Source organism: Gymnoscopelus microlampas (assembly GCF_963454915.1).
Source record: "Gymnoscopelus microlampas genome assembly, chromosome: 5".
In the NCBI taxonomy this organism is placed as follows: domain Eukaryota; kingdom Metazoa; phylum Chordata; class Actinopteri; order Myctophiformes; family Myctophidae; genus Gymnoscopelus; species Gymnoscopelus microlampas.
In genome coordinates, this window is record NC_139942.1 from 23,574,980 (window position 1) to 23,597,616 (window position 22,637).

The 22,637-nt window shown below is 39.6% G+C and overlaps 1 protein-coding gene across 3 annotated transcripts in view; it reads left to right on the plus strand.

The window, feature by feature from the left end:
• Window positions 1–6,080: 6,080 nt before the first annotated feature.
• Window positions 6,081–22,637, plus strand: part of LOC311045567 (myosin IXb) — a 34,023-nt gene continuing 17,466 nt past the window's right edge. For all 3 annotated transcript variants that reach the window (XM_084057491.1, XM_084057492.1, XM_084057493.1), the window contains exons 1-12: window positions 6,081–6,423; window positions 7,046–7,865; window positions 15,711–15,805; window positions 16,185–16,247; window positions 16,617–16,716; window positions 17,586–17,686; window positions 18,852–18,975; window positions 19,410–19,499; window positions 19,631–19,747; window positions 20,464–20,598; window positions 21,041–21,162; window positions 21,847–21,988. In XM_084057491.1, the coding sequence (XP_083913617.1) occupies window positions 7,095–7,865; window positions 15,711–15,805; window positions 16,185–16,247; window positions 16,617–16,716; window positions 17,586–17,686; window positions 18,852–18,975; window positions 19,410–19,499; window positions 19,631–19,747; window positions 20,464–20,598; window positions 21,041–21,162; window positions 21,847–21,988 (1,860 nt within the window). In that variant the 5' untranslated portion in view covers window positions 6,081–6,423; window positions 7,046–7,094. The remainder of the gene's footprint in view (window positions 6,424–7,045; window positions 7,866–15,710; window positions 15,806–16,184; window positions 16,248–16,616; window positions 16,717–17,585; window positions 17,687–18,851; window positions 18,976–19,409; window positions 19,500–19,630; window positions 19,748–20,463; window positions 20,599–21,040; window positions 21,163–21,846; window positions 21,989–22,637) is intronic.

Here is a 22,637-nt window from a genome sequence, read left to right on the forward strand (position 1 = left end):
TGGCTCACCACTAAATTCGGACATATGGCTCGTCACAGATGCAGTCATTATCTACCCACATGTGGACAGGCGCAGGTTTCACGTGTACCAAATTGATGATTATAACTTGACACACCATTGATTCTGAATGGCCTTAGTTGTCAGGTTTCCATGATCACAATTATATTTCACCTTGGGCCGTGTTCCCCTGGAATGATCTGATTTCTGCAGACGTGTGCAAGAGGCAATTAGGAGTTTATGCAGTCAAGTTATTGATTTTCATTTTTTAAATATCTTTAAACTGTAATAATTATACACGTACATGTAACGAAATCCACTTTGCTGTATTTTAAATTGCAACATTGGCTTTTCTTATTCAGATTATTGATGTTTTAGGGTTAAAAAGGGTACAACGTAATTTTTCAGTGATCAGACTCAATGTTTCTATGATCAGTATCTTTGTTGATACATTATGATATATGATATGTTGCTGTATAGCTCATTTGAATGACATACATCTTTTCTTCGCTAGTAACAGCAATCACTTTTCAAACATTTTCATGTTGGCCTATAATTCCTGAATCTAATAATAAAAGCTGATGTTAAATGTTAGACTGATATACATACTAAGATATGTGGAATATAAACTTCCCTGGGGAAAGAGTATGATGAATAAATCAACAAACCAGAAACACAAAATGAATACAGCAATTGTACTGTAAATCAGCAAAAATAAGTAATCTCCAAAATCTAAACCTCCAGTAAAATAGAGTCTCAGTAAAGTATTTATAACTTAAACTTTGAATGTGAGGACTTCAAATATCTCGGTGCTTGGACTGCTTCAATGGAAGAGGATCTGAAAGTCCTGGAATGTCCTGCATGGGATGAGGAGAGTGAGGCTGTTTGTAGCTACAGTGTATGGAGCTGAGACATGGACGCTCAAAACACAGCAGGAAAAGGCCCTGGACGGCGTCTACACAAGAATGCTACAAATGGCACTTGGGGTCACATGGGCACACCACATCAAAAACATGGACTCTATGGGGGCCTCCCATGGGTCACGGACAAGATCAGAGAGAGAAGGAAGAGGCTGGCTGGGAACTGTGTCAGGCACCCCGGAACCGGTGGCAAGCAAACTGACACTGTGGGAACCAACAAGGCAGCTAGGAAGGGAAAGCTAGGAAGGGAAAGAGGCACACCACCTATGTAGACACACTTTGGCACGACATCAGAGCTAACAACAATGCAGAGCTCAAGAACCCTACTAGACAGGAGGGTGTGGAGGGCAGTAATTTAGGAGTCCCGAGTTGGTGTTAGTACGCACTCTCACATCGCATCGCATTGAATGCATATCACCTACTGTATAAGTATAGAAACACTTGAAATTTGGTTTGACAACATAGCCTACTGTGCCAAATATGACGTCATGTCACTGGTTATAGCTGAAACAGAGGTGTGCAGAGTTTAACAGCTGAGCTCAGGACATACAGGACATACGGTATGTGACAGCCACAGTGATTGAAAAGCTCAGGCTTTGTAGCCACAGAGCCATTGTTAGCCTTAACAGCTACTTTCAACTCGTAAAACGCGACCCCCCTCGCCCCCCGATTGCCGATCTTAAGTCTGAGGCAGCCCGAGATGTTGAACCTACCATTGGACAATGTACTTTATAGCTTTTAAAGAGTTTTTTTAAGACGGCCACAAGTAAATGGGAATAGAGGCTGTCTGGGAGCAGAAGGTCCCCGGTTCGCCTCCCGGCCCCGGCTATGTGTCGAAGTGTCCCTGAGCAAGACACTTTTCAATTATCAGCTGGTTGATGGACTAACAAAGGACTAACAAAGGTCTCCCTTTAATACTGCTGCTAGAAGATGCACTGTATATCAGTTCAACTACAGGTATATAGGTATAGTTGCAAAGTAATCCATGTGGAGTTGCCAAACTTTCCAAAAGTCCTGCTAACTATTCTTAATATTGTAATGAATGTTGTCAAGAAGAGTGCAACTGGATAGTTAATTTAGCCAGTGTGAAACTGTAGGAGGTATAGAAGACTTTTAATGTATGGTAATACATTTCTTTTCTGCAAGAAAAGCTAGGTCAATGTATTGCTTTTGGTGTCTGTTCCAACCGTCCTCCTCGCCAGTGCCAAAAAGGCATATAGGCGAGGGGAATGGGGGACAGAGATTCCCAAGCAAGATGAGACTGCATTTACAATTGAGTGCCAAAATGATGACACAACACTGCATTACCATGTGGATGAAAGTCCCCCTCTGTTTTTTGCACCTCCAGCAGAGAAAAGACATTTCACTGTTCATCTTATGCAGCTTCTCTGGCGTGTAATAAACTCTATGTATAGTTTTGAATTAGGATAACTTATGGCGAAGGTCATAGGAACAGGTATGTATTTTACCACCATATGGAAGATCAATCTTCTGGGCTTATCTGGAGTGAGAGGTCTGGTCTCATTTTTTCTTAGTGTTTTCAGTGTTGGCTGGCAAAGATTCTAAATGGCCCTTATAAAATCCAGAGATCGATCTGAGACTTTACAGGCGTCCTTAGAGACTTAGACTTTATATGGTTTAGGTTCAACAAGAGACTGGACCATATACCTAACTTGAAAGAAACTTAATAAATGTGTAGAAGGTCTTGTATTTCTTTAAAAGAAAGACACATTTTAAACAAGTGGTTTATTTCTTTGATGCCTGCATCATACCAGGGTTTGAAGGTGTTATCATTAAAGGATGTTGGCAGAGAAGGATTGTTCCATATGGGAATGAATAGAGATAGTGAATCCTTTTATTTCACAAATCTGTTGTTGTTGTATTTCACAATATCTTTACACATTTTCCAGCTATTTAATACAATAGGATTGCCAGTGATACGTTTGACTGCTGCCAAGTCAAAATAAGGATATGTTTTTTTTTCATAAGGTTATATGATACATCGTAAGATTCAATCCTTATTCATGCACTTGAGAGCTAATGTTTGATTTGGTTGAATTGACATGCCCAGTAATAAGGCTTAAGATTAGGTAAATGTAGACCACCTGCACAGTATGGTAAGTAAAGGACCTGTATCCCGATTCTTGGTGACTTGTTATTCCAGACAAATGAAATGAAGAGACTTTGTATTTTATTTAAAAAATGAGGTTGATATAGGTATTGGGAGATTTTTAAATAAATGATATGCATTGAGTATTTTCTTCTTTGTTCTTTTCTTCCATTACTACAATTATAATTTTCAATGGATACATCCACATACTTCCATGCAATACATTTGATTTATAATTATTTTATTTTTGTCTTCTACTTATTAGTTATTATAGATTATATATTGTTTGATTATTTATTTATATATAATATTATTTATTATGGTTATCATTATTATTATTTACAGTATTATTATTATTTTCTTTATTTCTCATCCTTTCTTATTATTTATGATGGTATTGGGCTCCTAGTCTATGCTAATTGTGGCCTCCTCAACCTCAGCTTTGAACACTTTGCTTTGTGTTTTGTTTGTTTGCTTGGCAGCTCAAAAGGGAAAAGGGGGGGGAAAGAGTGCATTGGGAACTGAATGTTCAACACTGAAGCTGTCATAATGTTTGCACTATGAATAAATGCAAAAAAATAAAGAAGAAAAAAAGAAGATGCACTGTTGCTGTATATTGGTGCTGTTGTTGCTTTATCTACTGTGTGACATGCATTCATATATATATATATATATATATATATATATATATATATATATATATATACATATATATATATATATATATATATATATATATATATAGAACAAAAAGGGGACTCCTGCACATCCAAAAAACCCCGTTGGAGGTGCAAGTCTAGTCAGCAGGTATATAAAATATAAAAAAGGGGATGAACCTGGGACTGCACACACCTAACCCTTTTTATATATATATATATATATATATATATATATATATATATATATATATATATATATATATATATATATATATATATATATATATATTCTGTATTATATTTTTTCTCTTTCTTCTTTCATTTTATCACTTTTAATTATTTTCTCACTGTTTACAATTTACAATTTAGGCATTTAACAGACGCTCTTAATCCAGAGCAATTTACAGTAAGCAAGGTAAACACAAGGTAATACATCAAATGCATAGAGATAGTAATCTTTGAATCAACAATCTTTGTACCAACAAAGATATCTTGACCTTGACCTATACTCTCACAAATGTCCAAGTGCATTCAAGAGTGATTGTTATGATTATGAAACTTACATTTATCTGCTTGACCCCTACATGATGAATCACTCTCATCTGCGTATTAAGCAGCACATACTGATACCCTTGATACCATGACCATCAACTATTATCAGATAGACTGCCATCTGTACACAATGAAACGAGATGCATGTTCTATTCCTATTCATTCTGTTCTTTTCCTTGTCTCATATCTTCTGGTGTCCAATAATGTATATTCTCTATGTGTGTAATAAATTTCAGAACTTGTTGTGTGATACTGCCTTGTATCATCTTGTTCTCCGAGCTTGTCACTCAACTGAACCATCACTCACCACCCTTGGTTAGACAAAGACCCTTAGGACCACATGGATGGTCAACTAAATTCACACAGTGATAATACAGATTTCTATAAAAATAGAGAGAGTGATAAAAAACAATTATAGCTTAGGATAGGCAGATTTAAAAGTCTCTGCAGAGTTACATTTAGGCCCTGCATTGTGTGTAGTATAGATAATCCTGTCTACTTTAAGTTACGTGAAACTTTACAACTTTTATGTTATCAATGCATTTTCCTGGTTTTGTAGATATAAAACGCGTATCATTTTAAAAGTGCAGTAAGTGATTTTCAAGTGTTAAGTGGCTCTATATTCTGAGAGCAAAGATCTTGTCAAAGATTAGAGTATTTGTTCAGTAACAGTCTTAACTGTCTCAGGTCAGGATACCATTTTTATCCAATCAGGAGAGAGAACTCATACAGGATATGGCACAAATAAATCAGCAGACACAATTTGTACAGAAACACTATAGAATTGATGCTGATATGGTAGCCTACTCTCTCATGATTGGACAAAAGTGGCAGAACCTCAAAAAAAGAAGAGCTGGAGAGATGGGGAGACCCCTGAAATATCACTTACCCCAATCAGATTAACCACTTTAACCAAATACTTCGGCTAATCAAAATTATCCGATCTAGTAGATCTGCTATTTTTGACAATCTTGAAAAAATGTATGTATATAATAGAGACATCTTCTCTTATGGGGGTCCCTTAGCTTGTACTTACAAATACCATTAGGACTAGGAGTGTGGTAATATCTCAAAATCCCACAAGGGGTCGGTCAAAGCTCACTATTAGCCTAATAGATCCTCATTAAAATAAAGTGTCAACTTGTTCACTCGTTGAAGTAAAATCAAAACGCTAATTATGCACTTTATTCGCCTTCTTTTAATTAAGCCCTGTAAAAGAGTTTGTTCTCCACTCTAGAGAGTACTTTCCCTCCATTATAAAGTGCTTTTGGTGTTATTACAGTAGCTCATCAGCTGTGTGATCAATGAAGGGTCATGCAGTGATAGAAGAAAGTGTACTTAATTAAAAGTCAATCAATACTGCAATGTAGGAATACTCTGTTACGTAAAAGTAAAAGTCCGGAATTCAAAATTTACTTCAGTAAAAGTACAAAAGCATTGGTATCAAAATGTACTTACAGTAAGTAGAAAGCACTCATTATGCAGAATGTCCCGTTTCACAAGTTAAAAAATGTATCAAAAAAATCCTTTGAAAATAGCCGATCTCTACAAGCTCGTAGATCTGCTATTTTCAAATTGCAAAATGTGGTTGATGTATGTTTTGTAATAATAATCAAATCTACAAAGTAACTAGTAACTATAAAGTTTTAAAAGTATTGCAGTGGACTAAAAAGTACAGCATTTGCCTCTGGGATGTAGTAGAGTAGAAGTAAAAGTACTGAAAATTGGAAATACTCCAGTGAAGTAAAAAAAAAATACCTCACCTCAATCGTACTTAAGTACAGCACTTGAGTAAATGTACTTGGTTACTTTCCACCACTGGGTCACATCCACGTTTATCCACCTCGTCAGTCGACGGGTGCGTGTGTGGAGAAATCTAGGAAGTAAAAACCATTCGAGCAGGACGTCCTCGAGGAAATCTCATGAAGGAGGCTCTTACTGAGATTTATAATATAATATATATAAACGTATAGAGTTATTATATTAGAGTAGTTTTACGCAATTTAGGAATAATATATCAACTTATTACAGTCTGCTAGTGCTCACCTTTTCGGAAGCACAGGTGAACGTGTTTTCCAAGTTAGTGCTGCATGAGCACCGAGGAGTTGTTGCCTACAACAAGTCTTCCTTGTTGTTGTTGTGAAGAAAGTCTTAATGTTGTGAAATGAATTCTCTACTTAGGAAGGTGAGTAATAATGTTATGGCTTTGGCTGTCTGTCTTCTTCTCGTGTTTGTTAAGTTATGTCATAAGGGTGTTTCGTGGGGAATTATTGGGAATTATGGGAAAATTGAGGAAACCTATGGTCATTATGGTTATGTATTAGTGCCAATGACGCTAAATGGAAGTTAAACGTTTCTTTAGGGGTTATTTTCTTGTTCTGGTACAGTATTTATTGATTGATTGATGTACTTTATTTAGTAAGACGATTGATGTACTTTATTTAGTAAGACATTAGAACAACAGTACAGTATCTTAGTATCACTTTATAAGCATGTATGCTCAAGTGTATATTAGCCTACTTTTCATGACTCGCCCTTATTTTAAAAGTACTGTGGTGATATACCATATACTGTATGTAGGCTACTGTATTCCATTTGGAAAACATGCAGTCTATGGAATATCAGTCATTCTGCGGCTAGTAAGGAATTAAAGTATATCAGCTGCTTCATATTGGATTAGGCTATCATTTGTATTTGTTTTTTTTACTAATTAATCAATTAATTCATTTATATATTTATTTACTATTATTGTATTGAAAGTTGACATTATTTCTCATACAAATCACTCTCTCCTTATTGTTGCTTAGTGGACGCTTGGGCAATGAGGTATGCTGAGGTCTTTCTGTGCATGTCAGGATGAGCACTACAGATGGACAGAAGGGACAGAATGGACAGTATGTTCTACAGATCTACTTCGGGCTGTCCCAGGACACAGCCCCTTGCTGCACCATACAGGCCAAGACTGGGGAAACTGCATTCAGTGTCATCCAGAATGCAGGAGCCGCCCTGGGTATGGATATGAGTCAGACTTACAGCTTGCTGGAGCTCAGGGAGAGTGGAGGGCAGGCGGTGGTCCTGGAGGATGGGGACCGCCCCGTGGAAAAAGTCCTCCTGTGGCCCCCAACGGCCCAGAAACCACACCCGCAGCACCAGGGGTACTATTTCATCCTCCAGAGACAGGTCTGCGATGGAGGCACCCAGGTGCAAAAGAGTGGAGAGGAGGAATGCGACGACCTCTGCACCCTCCCCACCTTGACCGATGACAGCATCGTAGAAGCCTTGCGCCAGCGCTTCTACAAACGCAAGATCTACACGTACGCCGGTGGCATTCTCATCGCAGTCAACCCTTACAAGTGCCTGCCCGGCTACTACAACCCCAAATACGTCAAGATGTATGAGAAGCAACCGCTAGGCAAACTGAGTCCTCATATATTTGCCATAGCGGACGCTGCCTACCATACCATGCTACACAAGCATGTCAGCCAGTGTATTGTCATAACGGGGGAGAGTGGCTCAGGCAAGACCGAAAGCACCAGCTATCTCATCCACTGCCTGACTGCCCTCAGCCAGCAGCGCTACTGTAGTGGGGTGGAAAGGACCATTCTGGGTGCAGGCCCGGTACTAGAGGTAGGTCACACAGAACTGGCTACTTGTAAGTGCACTGTTAAATCTTTCTGGGCGTTTTCTGTACTAGAAGGACAGCAGTGGCTCTGAAGGTAGAGCGGCCAATTGGGAGCTGGAAAGTTCCTGTTTGGATCCCTGATTCCTCCTGGCTTCATGTCACTGACACTTAACCCCTAACTGCTCCCTATGAGGGCGGTTCCTTGCATAGTTGCCTCAGCCATTGGTGGTTTGTGTCAGTGAATGCTGGTACCCCATTTAAAAAAAACTTTGAATAAAGGCCCTTTAGAAATGTAGACAATGTTTTGCCATGCTGATGTTTGGCAGTGAAATATTGCCTTGCTTACTGGCAAGCATTCATAACATAGTCTACCTCATAGTTAGACCTTTAGTGAAATAAGAGGGTCTAAAGCTAAGTTGGCTGTATACTGTACATACTGTATGCTCCAGCCACCTCATGGCACAAATTGTTAGGGTATTAAGTCATGTTCTGCAAACTTGTTTTTGACTGGGTGGTCTTACCCATACAGACAGAAAACAGGAAGGGAGAATGGCATATTGGGAGTGGGACTAGCCACATGCTAAAACACTGAACCATTGTGTGACGATGTCAGTTTACAGCAGTCCCATATCTGCGACTGTGCAGCGATGATAAGAAATTGAAGGTCGCATCTCTGTTTATTGGACCTTTCTTTAGAGCTTGGTTTTGTGTTTGCTGTTCATTTGTCAGTCAGACACTGAGTTTTTCAAAATGTGTAGGGCTACCTTTCTGCTTCTTATTATTTGAAATATTTATCAACATCTTCCATTTGTGACTGAAGTGGACTTACAACATACCTATCAATAAGGGATCATAACTCTCACAAGAATTCACTTGTTCAATATGTCTATGTGATATTACATTTAAGTATGTACATTATACTGTATGATAGGATTACATCCTGTGTGAGGGTTACAGTGTGAGCTTACTGGGTTTAATTTAAGTACCAATCAGCTGCTGTTTCTGCATCCTGCAAAGAGTCACTCAAATCAAAAAGCTGACATCCAATACACAGAATCATGGTTTTACTAATTTGGTGATTTGGCACTAGCCTGCTTGGCTACACCTACGCAAGGCTTATGGGGGGGAATTTGATGTCTATCGGTGGGGAAGGCTGTCTTACAGAAGTCCCTTTTATAATCTGATATCATTGTTGTTTCCAATTTTAGTGTCTTGTTATGTAGAACAACACATTATACTGATGCAGTGGCAACCACCCACACATACAGGAAATGCACATTCAGCATTACTGTCTACACCTCCAGCAATAAAGCCCTATCTATCTACATAATCCATAAAGACTGCACAGAGACAAGTACAGTACACAATGCATGTTGTTGTTTTTCCACTTCAAGTCTATAGGGGTTTTAAATAAATGGTCATAGTATACATTAACATAAAAAATGATTTTAGAATGTCTCTTTTTCCAAATGTAATAGACAATAAATCAGGAAAACTAGTGTCAACGCTGAGGAAGGAAGAAGCAACAAATGGAGGGAGAGGAATGCATCTGTTGTTCAGTATGCTGCTCATTAGCGCAGCTACTGTACTTTGTGACTGAGCACTATTAGAAGATCAGTCTATTAGCCAGTAGTGAATGGATACTGAATGATTGATGAGAGAGGGGGGGGGGGCTGTAGTGCAGTGGCTCAGGAGGTAGAGTGGCTTGGGAATCGGAAGGTTCATGGTTTGATCCCCCCCTCACCCTAGGTTGGTGTCGAAGTGTCCTTGAGCAAGACACTTAACCACTAAAGTGCTGATGAGCAAGTTGGCACAGTGCATAGCACTTTGGATAATGCAAGGCGCTATATAGATTCATCCTTTACCATCAGGAGGGCCTACCAATTGAGTGGTACAGTTGATAACTTATTTCTCTTAAAATGTTAATTTTAACTGTCAAAAATAAGTAATAATGCTCTGTGTTTGTACTGACAATGTAACACTGCTGTTTCAGTTTCACACGGTCTGTCAGCAGACGGTCTGGTTATCACATCAACATTGTGTTAAATCTGTCAATGACTAACAGGGTTAACCACTTGCCTACTGCAGTAGGTTTCTTTTCTGCATTTAGTATTCAGGAATCCTTTTCCAACATCAGTATGTGTTTGAATGTTATGGACAAAAATATAGGCCAACCCATTTCTCAGAGAAATGCCAGCACGCTCTGTTCTTAAGAAAATTACAGTGATTTTGGTTACACACCCCTCTGCCTTGCCTTAGTGCCTTATTGTTGTTGGGGCCACTGTTTAGGTCACAGGATCTGAATCAGATCCTGATAAAGACCTAGTAAAGGGTACGTACATATACGGCTGGGCAATTAACTGAAAATGTACAGAAACTGACATTTAGAACGAATAACTGAATTAATCTTACTCATGTAGGTTAATTGAATAATGGAGAAGCAGTTTATATATGTGTACTGTATAAGTGTGTGTGTATATATAAATATATTTTGAATCGACAATGAAAAAACGTCATTATACAATGGTGGCTTACAAAATAGCAATAATAGCCAATCTGCAAGCTCATAACGCATTGCGATGTGACACATGTGGAGGTGGCATCCCGCTCCCAATAGGAGTTTGGTATCAACCAAACCCTGCACAGTAAAATACGGACTGTGAACATAACTCTGGGAGTGTAAAATAGGAACTCATCAGAGTGAAAGTAACACTACAGATTTGCTGTGAGCATAAATCATTAGGCTGGTATTCAATTGTGCAGCACTATATTTCAAAGAAGAGAGCAGGATTCCAACAGCCTATCTGTCCTAACCTTTTACACAAGTACTTTGTGGCCTCACTGATTACACGCCCCTTTCTGATGGTCTCGCCTCCTTCGGAGAGAGAGACATGCTTTGGACGCTTTCTGTCGATGTGAACAAGTCTGACTGGTTTGTCTGAATAACCATCAGCTATCGTACCACCGACCGGTCTCACTGGCTCCTTGTTTTAGCTCCTCCCCAGTCAGCGTGGAAATGATTCAAGATTAGCATAGCTGGAGGAGATGGATGGGCTTATTGTCTTGGGTTATTTATTAAATGAATAGGAAATGGGGTACATTGAAGATAAGTGGTTTGTGTGGCATTGCAATTAGCCTCAAGTGTAGCCAGCAGCAGGACAGTTCAATAATAAACTCTGCTGAAGAGGCAGCAGGATGTCGATATTGGATGGGGGTAAAGGACTGTTGTCAGGCAAAGGATCTGTTGATGGTCTAATCTGTCTTCAGAGGTTTTGATGCTCTGTTTTAGCTGTTTTGCAGAATTACTGTACTCTGCTGTCCTCAGAACACTACATCTTAAGCCTATTTGTTTAGCCTTTTTTGTATCTTAAATCACAATGGTGAGGCATTTTTCTTACAAAATGAGGAATTAAATGAACCAAAAAACATTGTCAATTTGTATAACAGAGTTTAAGCAGTCACAGAACAAGTTTCGTAATGTGGCCAGTAATGGAAATGAAATAAATAACTGAAATGTGTGATGCATGATGTTAAATTACATGCACTGAAAAATGGCCACTGTAAAATCCTAACTGGAACCATTTGAGTCGAATACATTAGACATGTGACCGTTGCCACATGTCTAAACTCAGTGCACTGTGTAATGAATCAGTACTCTAATTTAAGACATGTGGCAATCACTGCAGCAAGTGTCTTGTTTATGCTGCGATTGAAAAACCAGGAAAAGAAGACAATAGCTGGGCGGCATCTTGGTCCGGTTATAGTGGCTATGGACTCTGGTTGGCTGGTTTTTGTACGCAGGGACGAGTTAGGCTGAGGGAAGCTAAACGCGGAGCTCCAGAGGCGGGAATGTGCAGCAGGGCGTTGGCTAGGAGGGAACACCACCTCCACACAAGAGTAGAGAAACTGTAGAGAGCAGAGAAACGGCAACATGTCAGAACAGGTTCAGCACAGTCACTTGGCAATCCTACAGAATCACCTGCAAATAAACTCCTTTCTCCAATCTGTCTCTTTAAAAAAAAAATCTCATGTGTGTTTGTCTCTCTCTGTACTGCTCTCTCCATCTCTTTCTCTGTACTTCCTTCTGCTTTTCTTCATGTGTCCTCTCAAACTGATACTTTCTGTTCCCCCTTTCTGTTTCCCCTTCACCTCTGTCTTTCTCTCTAGTCCTTCTCCTCCTTCCCCTCCCATTGGCCACCCGCTAGCTCCGTTATCCTCCCTGTGGCCCCGTTCTGCTTCACCTCTAACAATTTTTGATACATATGGTGGAAAATGGAAACCAGGCTTGCTTACGACAGTGGCTCAGTGGGAGGAACATTCCAATACCTGCCAGACAGTGATAGGATCAGTATGCTGACTGGCTGTTGACTGCGTAACATGCGTATGCATAGTTTTGGCCTGTTAGGACAGGACCCCGAGAGTACAGCCCACACTGGATGGAATGGTAGAAAACAGATGCTACTAACATGGGCTTACTTTGGGAAGATGTACATTTCTCTCTAATTTTCGACCCCCCCCCCCCCCCCCCCCCCCCACCCCCGGGGAATCCTAAGATATGCTCCACCCTGCTCAAAAAAATGGGTGTGGGTGGAGTGTTTTGTTGTCAGGTTGCCATTGTTTACATCTCAAATGTATCACTAGTACACAACACTGCATGTTGGGAAGGGAATGTTGAGGTTTCACTTTTCTCTCTCAGCGGCTGGTGTTGATTTCTCGCATTCACAATGAATGCCAACAATTTCAGTACATGGCCAGTAGAACAAGAATGTGCATACCTGTTAAATATATCTCCTGGCTTGATGTCATTGCCTATCTCACTGTGTAATCATCCAAATGATACCATTCAGTGTTACTGGCATAAAACTACTAAGCACTCACGCCCTTGTGGGATATCCAATAGATATTATTGACACTAATGATTGCCTGGCCCTGGGGCACATACTTTTTATTTTTGTCTTTTTTATCATATGCTTTTTCGTTGCCGAAATAAGCAAGTGGGTTTTTACAGGGTTTGTCTCTTTTCTTTTTTGACTGTTTTTAGAGACTGGGAAGCAACCTTATTTTGTTTACTGTCCATAAACACCGAACATCCTTGTGCTCTGCTCAGAACTGCTGCACTCAGCTCTCCTTACTTGCCTTTCTCACACTAGACAATAGATGTCACAGTGTTATAGTGTGCAGACTGAGGGCCCTATCCCTTATGCTTAAAGACGCACTGAAGTGACATTTTCGGTCATTTTATTTTGAAGGTTCAGCCTGAAACGCCGGCTCAACGACTCTAAACCAATCAGAAGGTCCCATCCCTTCAGGCTATGGGACGTTGGATCTCAATCACTTCAGCCGTGGGCAACACGGCTAGTGTTTGTTTACAAGTGAGAGAGAGACGGCCAGTGAAGCGCGTTTGCTACTACCTGGCTTAGTTCTAACCTATAATGTTTTCAGATACATATTTTAGTGTGCAGATGAAGTTTAAAATGAGTAATACACTCATCTTCAATGAGATTCAAAACGGAGTATCTCTGTAATTAAAATCAGCTGTGTTTGAAGAACGTGCAGCTATGGGAATCAAACAGGTGCACGTAATCAAGATTCTTTTATATTCATGAAGGCTGTCTGATGTCATCACGCAGCACGTTTTCGTTTACAGGAAGTAATTAAGATTGGCTTTTTAGGGGCTTTAGATATAAAAATACACAAAAATGGGTTTTTTTCATTTTTTTGGGCATCTATTGTTAGGTGTGCCCATATGATGACCACGGATATGCTCTAAAAGTGTGAAAAACATATTTTTCATTTCACTACACCTTTAAGCTTATTATGCTTTTTTTAATTACTATTTTGAAAAACATTTTAAAATAGTGAAAATAGCGGATCTACATCGACATGTTGTGAGCTAGTAGATTGTCCATTTTCACAATTTTAAAATGTTTTTCAAAATGTTATAGGTTTAGGCATAAGGCGCTGCGTATTGGCGTGCAAGAAAGGGCCCTGAGCCTCAAGAGGTTTTGAGTGGCTGATATATGATGCTCTGGACAGAAGTTTAATGATTGAGCTTCTTTCCATCTCACTCTAGCATGATTTGGTATAACTTTTGTTCAGAAAAGCCAGAAAACTGCACAAGGGCAGTTTGGAAATACATCACATTTGAGGCAAATTAACAAGGAAAGGATGCTAACATACAGTAACAAAGGTAGCACATTTGTTCCACTACTTTGAAGCAGGAGTATAATGATGATGATGATATACTTTTTCATCATCATCATAGCTCTGCTATTTTTTGTCATTTTAATAATATCTCTATGTTTCTGTGCTGGTGACAATGTAACATCAAAATACAGTATACAAAAAGTATATTATCATACCTCAAGACAAATATAAAATACTTTTATGCTAGACGTTTCACTCTACAGATTATGTCAGACTTATCTATTGATTATTGAAATTTGTCAAGGTATTGGTTAAACAAATCTTTTTAGATCAAGGCAGAGCACGTGAAATGTGTGGCAAATCCAATCAAATGTGAATAAATGCAAGCTTTCCATTAAAAAACAGCCAATAAAGTAATGATGTTAACATGAACAGTGGCTGAGTTCTCTCTGCTTGGTTGGTCATTCAGAATGATACATTCCTTAAGTAAAAAAAGAAACCCACTGTCCTGGTTTGCCTCGGTGACTCACTGACTACGAGCGCATGCCACATAAATAAGATTTTCTTTTGCACTTGACCCCGGTTCGAATCCGGCCTGGTGAGCTTTACTTCCTGTCTGAAGTAAAGCATAAGAAGAAGTCAAATGACTTTGCAATCACTACATGAAATACTTATAAGAAGCTAGTTGACAATGTGTAATTTTTTAGTACACTTAAAGTTGGCCTGCCGGTATGATCATTTCTATTTGGAGAAGTGAGTATTGTATACCCACTTCTCCAGACATCACTGATTACGGACATACTGCATGTTTGCGTGTGTGAAATGTGTCGTTACAGACTTAGACATCTCTGGCTTCTATAGGAAGAAACTTAAAAGCTGTGGCATCAATGTGCCACATGGACAGCTATTCAAACCATTGCCTGCCTTTTCTCACCTTATGCTCCAGGTATTAAAACACAATAAAATCTTGGACAGATGACTGGCCAGACATTAGTGATAATGAAACATCTTTTGTTACATTTCATTACTATTCTTGTTGTAAAACAAAAGGGAGAGCAGCTGTTCATGTTTTAAAGTTTCAGACTGATTAAGCAACATTAAAGAATTGCTAGAGATCAATTGATCGGTGTAGTAGTTTGCGAGATAAGTGGCAGACAGACAGACGTTGGGGTGGGGTGAACACACAATACCTTTGACCTGGCGGAGATAATAAGTGTGCTAATAAATAAAATAATGTTAAAACAACAGCCAATTTTATTTTTTGGGCAAGTGAACACATGCCCTTTGGGAAAACTATGACCAAGGGCTTTTGAGACCTTAGTGTCAACCCCTGGACAAGCAGCAGTGATGTCAGTGTACGAGGCTGTCCTCTTCCAACACCTGGTCCGTTATGATTATGGCTGGTTCCCTCCAACAGTTATGGCAGCATCATCCATATGAACGTAACTTTGCATACGGTATACAAAATTGGTTCACAGTTCGACTGATCCTGAACTGATCCTCACAGCACATGTCACCCTTGTTAGATTTCTCTGGCAGGCAAAGCCCATAACCATCCACCACCAGAAATAGTTTATTTAATCATCTCCGTTGAAGCAGATATTTTACGATGTTTAGTTCAGTCTGACAAGAATTTAAGGAACCTACTTGCAAATGTGACTGCTTATTCTGCTGTGAAATAATGTTCCTTATGTTATAAACAGGCCTTTGGCAATGCCAGGACTGCAAAGAACGACAACTCAAGCCGCTTTGGGAAGTTCATCCAAGTCAACTATCTTGAGAGTGGTGTTGTCAGAGGGTGAGGCACTGTTTTTTATTTTTCTTTCCAAATCAAACCCATAGAGACGCCTGCCTTTGGACCTACCCATCAAGAAGCATTGTGAATAACAACAACTGCTCTCCCCCTAAACTCTTACTAGTTTTGGTTGATTGATTAGTAATTGTAGTTTGATTATTTTGTTTAATTCAGCATGATCTCAAGCTCAAGCTTACATTGGCCTACTTTCTACCAATAATGGATAACTACTCAGTGCTTCATACTTCATAGTACTTTTCCCTGTCATATTTTGTATTTTTGTTGATTCTGTTGAATCTCACTTTACCAAAAACTAGATCAGGGTTTTATCTATTAATGACACGGTGTATCTTGTCTTTCTCCTGTTTCTGTGTTTTCACAGGGCAGTGATTGAGAAGTATCTGCTAGAAAAGTGTCGCCTGGTCTGCAGAATTCAGAATAAGAGGTAAACAAAGACAACTAACCCATAAACCCATTTGTACTGTAGTTATCTGCTGATCATTAAAAAAAACATGTATCAGCTTCGTAATTCAAGATACCGTTACTTTTTCATACTCATACATTCTCCAGAATCAAAGCACCCATTGTGGCAATTAATTATTTTCATGCTTACGTCACTCTTATGAACTTGAACTAGTATAATGAGCGCGTCCTGCATGGATAGCAGTGGTTCCACAGTCAACTTCATATCACGCTATCCAGAAATATGAGTTGATCGCATGATATCCTCATCTCAGTGAGATGAGTGGATGACATTTCTGACATCCAAGCCCTGATTGACCACTTGTCCCCCTCTGTGACCTCTGACATGTAGCAACTTCCATGTGTTCTACTATATGCTGGCGGGTGCATCCAAAGAGGAACGCAAGGAGCTTCAGCTTCTACAGCCACAAGACTACTTCTACCTCAAGGAGGTACACTTGATCCTCACAAGTCATTTTCCCGTCTACTGTAAACATCCCTTCTGCTGCATTCTGGCATCCCAGGACAGACCCCCTTCTGTACCATCTCTGAACTTGTTTTCTGTTTATTAAAGAGCTGGAGAGACAGGGAGACCCTTGTTACTGAACAAACACTATAGCAATGATTACTATCAGAATATAGTGCTTTAACCTTTTAACAAAATGTTTTGTTTTAACCTAACAATATAGCATCAAAAATCTGTTTAACCACTTTAACCCTATTTTATACTTAGGCTATTGGAAAATACAGACTATAAGCTCAAAATACGACGTGTCGCGGGCTTGTAGATCTGCAATTTTCAAACATTTTGAAAGATCAACACAAATCTTCTCTTATGGCGTCTCTACAAAACCTTTTCAGATGAGGGTCTGTGGCCAAATATATATCAATTTAGGTGTCCTTGACATGAAAAAAAACAATGGTCTTTACCATCTCTCAACCTCTTTTACCATCTGTTTTCAAAGTATAAATTGCATCCATTAATCTATCTCTATGCTTCTGATACTTCTGAAAGACACCCATTAGTAAAGTAAAGTATTAAATTGTGTACACTTTCATCTTGTGGAATAATTAATATTTATTCATCTACCTATGTTGCTATACCGTAGTACATACATTTTATATTGTATATAGTTGTTGTTTATAACTTTTATAATATGATGATTAAATCATTGAAAATAATTTGTAAACGTTTCTATACTGTTGCTTTCACTGTTGCTTTGTAATGCACCAACCTCACAGACAAATTCCTTATATGTGCAAACATTCCTGCCAATAAAAATAATTCTCCACCCTCGTCTGCTATGTCCTCATCTCACAGGAGGACTTCCACTTGGAAGATGAGGAGAAACTCAGACATGCGTACAAGAAGCTCCATCAAGCTATGGAGATGGTTGGCTTCCTGGCCTCCACCAAGAAACAGTGCGTACAGGTTTTGATGTGAAAAGGAATTGATACGATGCATGTCTGGTTCAAACCTATTTCCTTTAGAAAAAAGGTTACAGGAGATTGAGTGAAATATTCATGAACTATGTACATTGTATCAGATGAACAGTATCTGCAAATACTTGTTTTAACCACTTAATCACTCTAGACTTAGTAAACTGGACCTAAGTTGGTTACGTACTTTTTCGTATTTTTTCTTTTCAAGTTGTTTTTATAACATGCAACCACACAGACAGCACATACAACAAACTTCATCACTAGGCAAACACTATATAACAATGCAAAATAAACACGCCAAATCTTTTTGCCAAAAATAGCTCGCAACGCGAGGCGTTGTAGATTGGCTAGTAGATCGGCTATTGTGACAGCTATGTTTGGCTAATGTTTCCCCCCAGAATATGGATGCTGGGATTCAAGTGATTAAGTAACATTGAGTAACACATGGGTGGTCATCATGTCACAGTAAAACGTTTGCAAGTCAGTTTAATTCAATGTTTGGTGATTGACAGCTGCTTGACAATACCCAAACTATCATGATGCAGTAAACACCCTCCTTATCTGGTTGTCCAAGAATGTTGAAACGCATGGTAAAAATCGTTTGCATTTCCTGCTTGTCGCAGTTGTAATACAATGCACATGACCCCAAAACAATCCTTGCGGTTCAATTGTCGGACATTGTTTACAAGCACATTGCACAGTGTTGCCATTTCCTACGAGCTGTGCTTAATCAACCCTGCAAAAAGTAGCAGAACGATGTACTGTATAAAATGTAACTTTCTCCTTGAAGTCCTCTCCCTACTCTCTCTGTTGGTGACAGCAGCAGGTCAGGGCTTGTCAAGTCAAACAGGAGAAATATGCAGCAAGCATGTCAGTGAGCCTGACTGCCTCAGGGCATGGTGTGTGTATTAGGGAATGCTAGCGCATTGTTCCCTACTGAAGTTCCCTCCCCTAATTAAATGCTGAAGCCATTAGAATGAGTGTAATGCATTGTACACCTGGGAATGATAAGTGTGTGTGTGTGTGTGTGTGTGTGTGTGTGTGTGTGTGTGTGTGTGTGTGTGTGTGTGTGTGTGTGTGTGTGTGTGTGTGTGTGTGTGTGTGTGTGTGTGTGTGTGTGTGTGTGTGTGTGTGTGAAATATAGGATATTCTCCGTCCTAGCTGCCATTCTGTACATCGGTAATGTAACGTACACATCCACAGAGGATGGTCAGGTCCTGGCGGTTGGACCTAATGACGTTCTGTCCACGCTCTCTGACCTGCTGCAGGTACTTTCATGAATTAAAAAGCACCACGCTTACATCCTGTGTTAATGATCAAAAGTATTCTAATTAAACTATTGCATGCTGCATGATCTTGTATCATCTAGTTGATCTATAGATTGATATGATGTCCACAGTACTGTGTGTACTATTCAATGATGGGAAGTAGTTTCACTTCTTGTAGTTAAACTAGTGGTTTTAGTAGTGCTGGTAGTTCATCGAAATCCAATGTTGTCTTTAGTTAAGGAGTTAATTTTAATTAATTACAGGAACTTCAGCATTTTCTCAACTACATTAACTTAGTTCATCAAACTACAGTATATTTCCCTCTACGGTAGCTTTGCTTTTGGTGAACCTCTTTTTTGTGTGTGAAGTAAATGGTACTGTAGCATATGGAACTATGCTTTCCCCAACACTATATATTTTTCTCTGTATTGTAGGTCAAAAGGGAGATGCTGGTGGAAGCTTTGACCAAGACGAGAGTGAGCTCTTCTGATGAAACGCTAGCTATGCCATACACACAAAACCAGGTACGAATTCTTAGTTAAACTGAATTTAATCATTGATGGAATGAATTTGCTCCTCTGGGGCAGTGTGGGATGAGACCAGAGTTTATATTCATAGCACTTAGAAATTTGATTTGTTGTTGTGTTACCCACAGATCACTGCAGCGCGAGACTCCTTGGCCAAGTCTTTGTACAGCGCTCTGTTTGATTGGATCGTCCTGCACATTAATCACGCCCTGCTTAATAGACGAGACATGGAGGAGTCTGTCTCTGTAAGTAACATTCTAAAGCATAAGGATGCACAACTGATCTAGACTTAAGTTCACTATCAACTGCCGTGATTTCCACCTTTGAAGATTCTGCATTTTCTTTTCAAAGGAAGATGGCCTCCTAAATTAGGTTTTTGAAGTTAGTGGCTGTGCGGATTCTGCAGAATTATTGGCTTAGGGTGCGGTCACACCGAACTGGAATTTTACCTATGCGCTTTTCAATGGGAACAGAGCTGTTTATTGCCATTTGCCGATTTCTCCCAAAAAAAACGCTCTGTTCCCATTGTAAAGCATTGGCAGAATCCGCCCTCATAGGCAGAATTAAAGTTCGGTGTGACCGCAGCCTTACAAGTTAAGTTGCTGCCGCTGTTCCTAAACGCTATTCCGCACCTGCTATACCCGTTCTCCATTATGCCGACACCGTTATTTGCGGGTGGAGGCGTGCCCGTGGGCGTGTTTCTATATCCCCAAAATAGCCATACTACCCTGATTATAGATTAACATAATTATCTATGATAGAAAAGTGCATGGAATAGAAATGTTACCCTACAGCATTGCCGCTTTTCCCATCAACTAAGGCTACATATCTTTCAAGAACTGATCATGGATCATTGCCTTAACAAGGCAGTGATCTATCTATGTGATCTATCTATCTTGTTGGGGAGTGTCGATGGTCACTATTATGGTTGGTCAAAGGATTTTCTTCTGTTTCATTCCAGTGTTTGTCAGTGGGCATCCTGGATATCTTTGGATTCGAGAACTTTGAGGAAAACATCTTTGAGCAGTTCTGCATCAACTATGCCAACGATAAACTACAGTATTACTTTAACCAGCATGTCTTCAGACATGAGCAGGTGAGTTGGCTTTCTGACCTATCTCATTAAAAGGACATCCCACTCTAGTATTAGTCACATTGGATAGCTATATCATTCACACCTTTTTCTGAATGGCTACATTTTAAGATTAAATCGAGAAGCTTTCCATTATCGAGATGGGGTGGGGTTATAAACTGCAAGTAGTCATTGCTACCATAGATAGGTGGAGGTGTGGCAACCCACAGTGGTAATGTACCATTTCTTTGTTTGCCAATAGCCAAAGATGAAGAACGAGAGAGAGAGATGTATGCAATGTACCATCCGGCAGTCTGTACTGTGTTATTACAGTATATGAGTTTTTGATACATCTATAATATATATGCACCAGTGTCTGCCAGAGAAACTCCTCCATTACATTTTATCTGATGAATAAAGTGAATCTTGATTCTGATGAAGAGTCTGTCTGCGTTCTTCATCATAGGAAGAGTACCAGGCAGAAGACCTCACCTGGCATAATGTAGACTACACTGACAACTTGGGCTGTATTGAGCTGATCAGCAAGACACCAACTGGACTGTTCCACCTGCTGGATGAGGAGAGCAAGTATGTGTAGTATGAGTGGTGCCTCCACTGGCTGCAGTGACTCTCTTCTGCCCCCTTCCTTTACTTGCATTTATGTAGCAAGTGGAAGGACTACACCCACATAAGACACTTTTAGATCCCCCACTCTTCCCTGCAGGCATGAATATTTAAATAGAAAATAGAATACAATGGTCTGCATTCATAGTGTTGTGGCTTTGTACTGTAGCTTGACCAAGCTGCTAGTATAAGCCACTCTTGGTTGGTCCAAAACCTTCAAGCATTGCCATAATCCCAAATTATTGCCGGATATTCTACTGTTCTGGTTGGTCGCGAGAGCATGGAACATGTAATGTTTTAAACCATAGATCTAAATGTATAGTATAGTAGCCCAGACCAAGTGTTGAGTGCATAGATTAACATACTTTTCAGATGGTCGACATAAAAGTATTTTCTTTGAGTGGTCTTATGCAATATTCTAATATTTTAACATATGGATTTTTTATTTGCATGTGCTGTATGCCATAATCATAAAGATTAAAACAAAAAAGGTTTAACATTTTTCACTTAATGCGCAATTCAGAATATATGAAAGTTTCACTTTTTGAATTATATTATGGAAGAAAATGTACTTTTCTCAACATTTTTTAGAAGGATCTGTAAATGTGGTGAAAGTGATATTGTGCTTATTTTTTCTCATTTCCTCAGCCTTCCTCAGGCTAAAGATGGCACCCTGTTGGACAGGTTTAAACAGCAGCATCAAGATAGCCCCTTCTTTGTGTCGACCACAAAGATGGAGCCTACCTTTGTCATCCAGCACTTTGCCGGGAAGGTCAAATATCAGATCAAGGTGGGGCTATTGGTGAACACTGGAGACATTTCTTGCCTAGTGAAGAACATGGTGGCAGAGTAATCTGCTATATGTGAAGTACTAGCCTTCAGCTTTGGCATTTGCTGTCTGGAACACAACCAGAGCCTGCAGAATTAAGAATTTAAGAATTAAAGCTACATTACTGCTTGTACAGTAATTGAAAGGTTGCAGCTTTCGACACAAAGTAAGAGTGGCAGTTGACCCCCATTTGATCTAGCGGTGCTGCCTAGTGGCCAACAGTAGAATAGTAGTTAGACTGTGCATCACCCTGTTGTGAATGTGTAATTGACTATTAAGCATGACTTGACACTGCTTGACCACTTACCCTGTTGGTGGCTGGCTAGACTTCATGCTGCTTACTCTGCTGATCTCACACTTTTGTAAGTGTCATAGCCAACTCACCCGGTGTATATGATATTATTCTAAATCAGTACTTGTTGTCTAGGCTTTTGGTTACTGCCCTCGGCTGTGGACAGGTCAGAACTTCATTTAGCTTAGCGTATCAGATAGGCATAATATTTTATGTCGGAAAATATCCGTTTTTTACAGCATCACTTGTACCCAGGTTATGGCGCTGCAGTGCACACCCTTAGCGGCATCGGTTCTCCTTAGCCAGCTCTGGGTGGCT